This window comes from Cibotium barometz, chromosome 56, assembly GCF_041138505.1.
Source record: "Cibotium barometz isolate CiBa-2024 chromosome 56, ASM4113850v1, whole genome shotgun sequence".
NCBI classification, from domain to species: Eukaryota; Viridiplantae; Streptophyta; class Polypodiopsida; order Cyatheales; family Cibotiaceae; genus Cibotium; species Cibotium barometz.
In genome coordinates this window covers 22,816,088-22,821,513 of record NC_141101.1, presented here as the reverse complement: position 1 = coordinate 22,821,513, position 5,426 = coordinate 22,816,088, and the positions used below count along the sequence as shown (strand labels likewise).

General features: G+C 46.6%; 2 protein-coding genes across 2 annotated transcripts; both read left to right on the top strand.

Moving 5' to 3' along the window:
• Nucleotides 1-327: 327 nt before the first annotated feature.
• Nucleotides 328-1,614, top strand: LOC147607033 (uncharacterized). The gene has a single exon (XM_086791480.1). The coding sequence runs from the start codon at nt 328-330 to the stop codon at nt 1,612-1,614; it is 1,287 nt and encodes a 428-aa protein (XP_086647606.1).
• Nucleotides 1,615-2,124: 510 nt separating this feature from the next.
• LOC147607032 (G-type lectin S-receptor-like serine/threonine-protein kinase At1g34300) lies at nt 2,125-5,110 on the top strand. Its single transcript, XM_086790966.1, has one exon. It carries the CDS (start codon nt 2,385-2,387, stop codon nt 4,863-4,865), a length of 2,481 nt encoding a protein of 826 aa, XP_086647092.1. The 5' UTR covers nt 2,125-2,384; the 3' UTR covers nt 4,866-5,110.
• The last annotated feature ends 316 nt before the right edge of the window (nt 5,111-5,426 follow it).

Genomic DNA, 5,426 nt, shown 5'->3' with positions numbered 1-5,426 from the left:
AACTGATTTGAAACATAAGGCTGGAGGCCTCCTTCTATGCAGAAGTTGTTGCTTTGTATTTGTGGAGGAGAAGAAGTTGTTGCCCCTCACAAAACAGAGTGTGTTAAACTGAGCTTCTCTGATAGGGCTGACTGTTTGGCCTCTTTGGGGCTGAAGGACTTGGGTCCTGGGAAGATTATCAGATATTTGGGCTACCCTATAGGGCTGGGGCTGACTCCCCACCAATGTTTTACCTGGTTTAGTGATAGAATTAGAGGGAAAATCAAAGCCAGGGCCCATTTAAGACTCAGCTTGGCTGGCATAATCATTGCACTAAGGCACATCCTCATGGCACTTCCTGTGTATGTTGCCACACTACTGAAGTTTTCAGGTAATGACTGGAACAAGCTTGCAATGCAGTTCAGAGAATTCCTCTGGAGTTTTGCACATAAGAGGTCATGGTCCTTTATTTCATGGGAGCAGATCTGCTCTCCTAGGGAGGAAGGGGGCTGGGGGATCCCTGATATCATAGCTAAGGCTCAAGGCCTGCTTAACAAATGGATCCCCAAACTGGACAGCCCACAACCTTGGGCACAGATCATTAAGTGGAGAATTGAGCAGGCCTCACTTAAAGGCTCCCAATGGCTCAATACAAGCTGGATTGATAAGCTAATGCACCCTGACAAGCTAAAGGGCTGGAACTCCTCCCTTACCATGAAGCTAGTAAACAGCTGGAAAGCAACAACTAAGGAGGCAGTATGGATTGGTTCCCGGTTTGACTCATCCCTTGAGCAGAGCATATGGCTTTGCAAAGATGCAATGCAAAATGGTGTCCCAACAGTGGAAGCTAACCCCAGAGTAGCAAAAAGGCTGGAAGCAAAGGGTTTGGCAAAGTTCAAGGACATCTGGTGCTCCACTACTAAACAATGGCTGATCCCTGCTGGTAGATGGAATGCACTTAACAATGTAGAGCAAAGACTGATGCTTCATGTACTGAGCAATATCAGGAGGGAATGGCCCACCTCCCCAATGGTGACCACAAGGGTTAGCTTCAAGTATTGGTCCCTCCCAAGCATAAGACCCAAGGTGTCTAGACAGAAATGGGCTATGAGAATAGCTGTTGCCTGGAAGAAGGAAAACTGCACTCTGACAGTGGATTATTGCAGGCAGAGAGCCAGACAGACATGGGGCTCTACAGGCTCAGGCAGATTGGACCTACTCCTGTGGAGAATATTGAATAGGAAACTACCAGTTAGGGGCATAACCAGCAAGTGGAGCCAGGGGAATCCTTACTGTCCCAGGTGCAAAACCCATAAGGAATCTATGAGGCATGCCTTTTGGGAGTGCAAGGAGGTGTACCCTGTGTGGGCAGCAGTCAGCAGAATCCTCAGTGACTGTGGAGTGCTTGACAAGGTCAACTGGAAGCAAGCAGTCATTGGATGCAAGGGTAGGATGAACCCTACCATATATCAAGTGTGGCAAACACTGAGAGGCTTGATACTAAGCAGGATATGGGAATCTAGGAATGCTATACTACACAGGGGATCCAGCTGTGACTATAGCTCCATAGGGAGAGTAAGGAATCTAGTGGTAGAAGGTCTTGTATTAGCAAGGACTAGGGAGAGGGAAGATTAAAGCTACTGTGGATCTACTGCTTAGGAAAGTCCATAAGCTCCAGTGTTCACCTTAGGGTGCTGTATCTTTTTTGATACTTAATTTAAATTTCTTTGCATTAAAAAAAAAAAGTTGTTGCTTCGTAGGCAAGGAGGTGATTTTTTTTAAAACTGCATGGATTTTTCCAAAATTCCCTAATATGATCTTTTTAATAAATTTCTTAATTAGCATCATGTTTCTCTCTTAACGAAACATTTATGTGAATAGTTCTTAAATATCTATATATATATATATGATAATATCTTAGCTCGCCCGCAATAATAAAGGCTATGATTAATAGTAGAAAAAAATCCTCAATTCGGTGTAATTTTAGATTAAAATAATGGCTTAGATATTTATTGAATAATCTACTTAAAAATCTGATTGATGTTTAAATTTTCAAAAGTAAAACTGGCCAAGGTCAAGAGTACGGGTTTAAAATTTGATGGGACTCCATATATCATACACCATGGACCTTGAACTTGGAAGGGACGGAGGGAGCTTATTTGAAACGCAAGGCTTCTATACTTCTAGAAGTTGTTGCTTTGTAGGAGAACTAGGGTTTAAAACTTGACGGGACTCCGCCCCGTCAAGCACGCTTTACCTTGGAAAGGACCCAGGGAACGTATTTGAAACGTAAGGCTGGAGGCCTGCTTTTGTACAGAAGTTGTTGCTTTATATTTTGTACACAAGTTGTTGCTTTGTATTTGTGGAGGAGAAGAAGTGTGTTGGAAAAGTGGAGGTGTTCAACCATGGTGAAGGCCTTGCTCATGTTGCTTCTGTTTCTCAGCTTATGTACGCTACTGCAGGCTGCGGAAGAAGACGGAATCTTAGCTTTAGGATCCTCTCTCACCCCATCGTCCCGGCCGTTAAACTCCTCCAATTCAGCGTTTCTGCTCTCTTTCCGCTCCCCCTCCTCCTTCTCCTCCAGCTCCAACTCTACGAATCTCTACCTCGCCATCTCTTTTGCTGTTTCCCCCGACGGCCCCCCCGTGTGGGTGGCCAACCGCAACACTGCAGTGTCGGCCTCCGCCAAACTCACTCTGTCAGCCTCCGGCGAACTTCGCCTCTCCGACCCCTCCATCTCGCCCTCTTTGATTTGGTCCTCCAACACGTCCAATCAGGGCGTCCTCCGCGCCCAGCTCCTGGATACCGGTAACCTGGTCCTCCTCAAGAGCTCCGGCTCTGTCTGGCAGAGCTTCCAGAATCCCTCCGATACCCTCCTCCCAGACCAGAATTTCACCACCAAATTGCAGCTGGTTTCCGCTATGCGCTCCGACAACTTCTCCACCGGGAGGTTCTCTCTTACCTTCAGTTCCACCGGAGTTCTTCAGCTTACCAACACCACCAATCCCTCGGCTTACTGGCAATGGCAATGGGGATCATTCTCCGATGAAGGAACGCCCGCCCAATCCATCTTCTTCCAGTTCGATCAACTCGGAAAAATCAATCGATACAACTCCCCATCATCCATCAACTCAACATTCATTTCTGACGACTATGGATCCAACGTTACACGCAGGCTTACCCTAGACGTGGACGGCAACCTCCGCATGTATAGCTGGGAGCAAGCGTCTGCTCAGTGGAACAGTGTCTGGCTTGCCATGACAGACGTTTGTCAGTTCGTACCCCAGCTATGTGGCGCCTACGGCGTATGCATCTATGAGCCGCAGCCCACTTGCATCTGCCCACCAGGCTTCTCAGCCGCCGATTCCACTGATCTGTCTAGTGGATGCCGTCCAAATTACCCGATAGACTGCAGCAGCAGATATGTAGAGATGGAAGACACGGACTTCCCATTCAATGATTACCAAAATTTCTTATCTTCGACGGAGGAAGAATGCAAACAGCAGTGCTCTAACAACTGCTCTTGTCTGGCTGCTGTGTACTGGCAAACTGGAGACGGTCAGTGCTGGCTGAAGAGCCGTGTGTTAAACGGCTGGATGCCAGGATCACAGAAACACCGTGTCTTCCTGAAAATCTCTGATTCTGACCCCCTGGTATCTAGCCCGGCTATCGTGGACACTGCAACAAAGTGGAGCTCCGAGTCCCTCTGGCAACCACCAAGCTCAAATCAATCCAACACTAGAGATATCAACAATACTACAGGCTTGAGCCGTGGTGTGATCAGAGGCTTTGATAAACAGGTGGTAGTCATTGTCTTAGCTGTTGTGGTTGCAGCACAAGTCTTTTGCTTTGTTGCTACTGTCGCAGTGTTCATTGGAAAGTATAGGAAGAAATTGAGGTACAGAAGGCTTCATATTGGAGACCTGGAGGTTGTGTCTGGATCTCCTGTAGTGTACTCTTACCAGGAGCTAGAAGCTGCAACCGAAAATTTCAGCCACAGGCTAGGAGCAGGAGGCTTTGGGACAGTCTACAAAGGGCAGTTCAGAAATGGAGAAGTGGTGGCAGTGAAGAAGCTGGAGGGCGTTTCACAACAGGAAAAGCAGTTCAGGGCAGAGATCTCCACAATTGGCAGGATCCACCACATCAATTTGCTCCGCCTACTTGGCTTCTGTGCAGAGGGCAGCCACAGGTTGTTGGTGTACGAGTACATGGAGAATGGCTCTCTGGATCAAATACTCTTCGATGAAAATTCAGGCCAGATCAATGCACTAGACTGGGGAACAAGGTTCCAGATTTGCTTGGGTGTAGCCAGGGGAATAAACTACTTGCATGAGGAGTGCTTAGATTGCATTCTGCACTGCGACATCAAGCCACAAAACATTCTGCTGGACAGGAGCTACTGTGCTAAGGTGGCCGATTTCGGGCTAGCTTACTTATACAGCCGAGAGCACACGGTGAAGATGACCAGTACTATCAGGGGCACCAGGGGTTACTTGGCACCGGAATGGGTTTCCAATCTGCCCATCACTGCAAAAGCAGACGTGTACAGCTATGGGATGCTGATAATGGAGATCGTGAGTGGAAGGATGAACTATCTCTTCACCGAGTCGGCCATGATGGAGACCGACGAGAAATGGTGTTTTCCCATGTGGGCGTATGGCAAGAGGGCGGAGGAGGTGGTGGACGCCAGAATGGATGAAGCTTCCGTGGACTTACAGCAGGCGGATGCCGTGCTGAGAGTGGCGTTCGCCTGCATTCAAACAGATATGCAGGCCAGGCCGGCCATGGGAAAGGTGGTGCAAATGTTGGAAGGTACGCTGCCCATACCGGAGATCCCACCTACGAGCTCACCGCTGCCTTCGCGCCTTTTAAATCTTCCAACGTAGTAAGCTATCTTCATGAAAGAGGTTGAGTTACCCTTAAGAAATTCTCAAAGTCCCCCCCCTTCAACTGCTCTTGTAATTACCTCAATGTGGTAGCCGAAATGGTTGCTTTTAGAATGGTTTTTTTTTTTGGATCTTCTGAATAGGGTCTGATTGTATAAACTGATGTGGGGCTTTGGATATTTTGATGCCAGAATGGATGTTTCTCTTTTGGAATACTATGTGAATGGATGTTTTTCTTTTGGAACAATAATGTTTTTTCTAATTAACATTGAATGGAAAGGTATTTCATGAAAAAGGTTGAGTCATCCTTAGGAAATTCCAATCCAAGAAATTCAATGATCTCGTAATGGTTGCTTTTAGAATGGATTTTTTTTTTGGATCTTCTGAAGAGGGTCTGATTGTATAAACTGATGTAGGGCTTTGGATATTTTGATGCGAGAATGGATGTTTTTCTTTTGGAATACTATGTGAATGGATGTTTTTCTTTTGGAATAATATTTTTATAAAAATTAACTTTGAACGGAAAGCTATTTCATGAAAAAGGTTGAGTCAGCCTTAGGA

Excerpts from the sequence above, each read along its gene's own strand:
- LOC147607033 (XM_086791480.1), top strand. The coding sequence starts at position 328 with ATGGCACTTCCTGTGTATGTTGCCACACTACTGAAGTTTTCAGGTAAT.
- LOC147607032 (XM_086790966.1), top strand. The coding sequence starts at position 2,385 with ATGGTGAAGGCCTTGCTCATGTTGCTTCTGTTTCTCAGCTTATGTACG.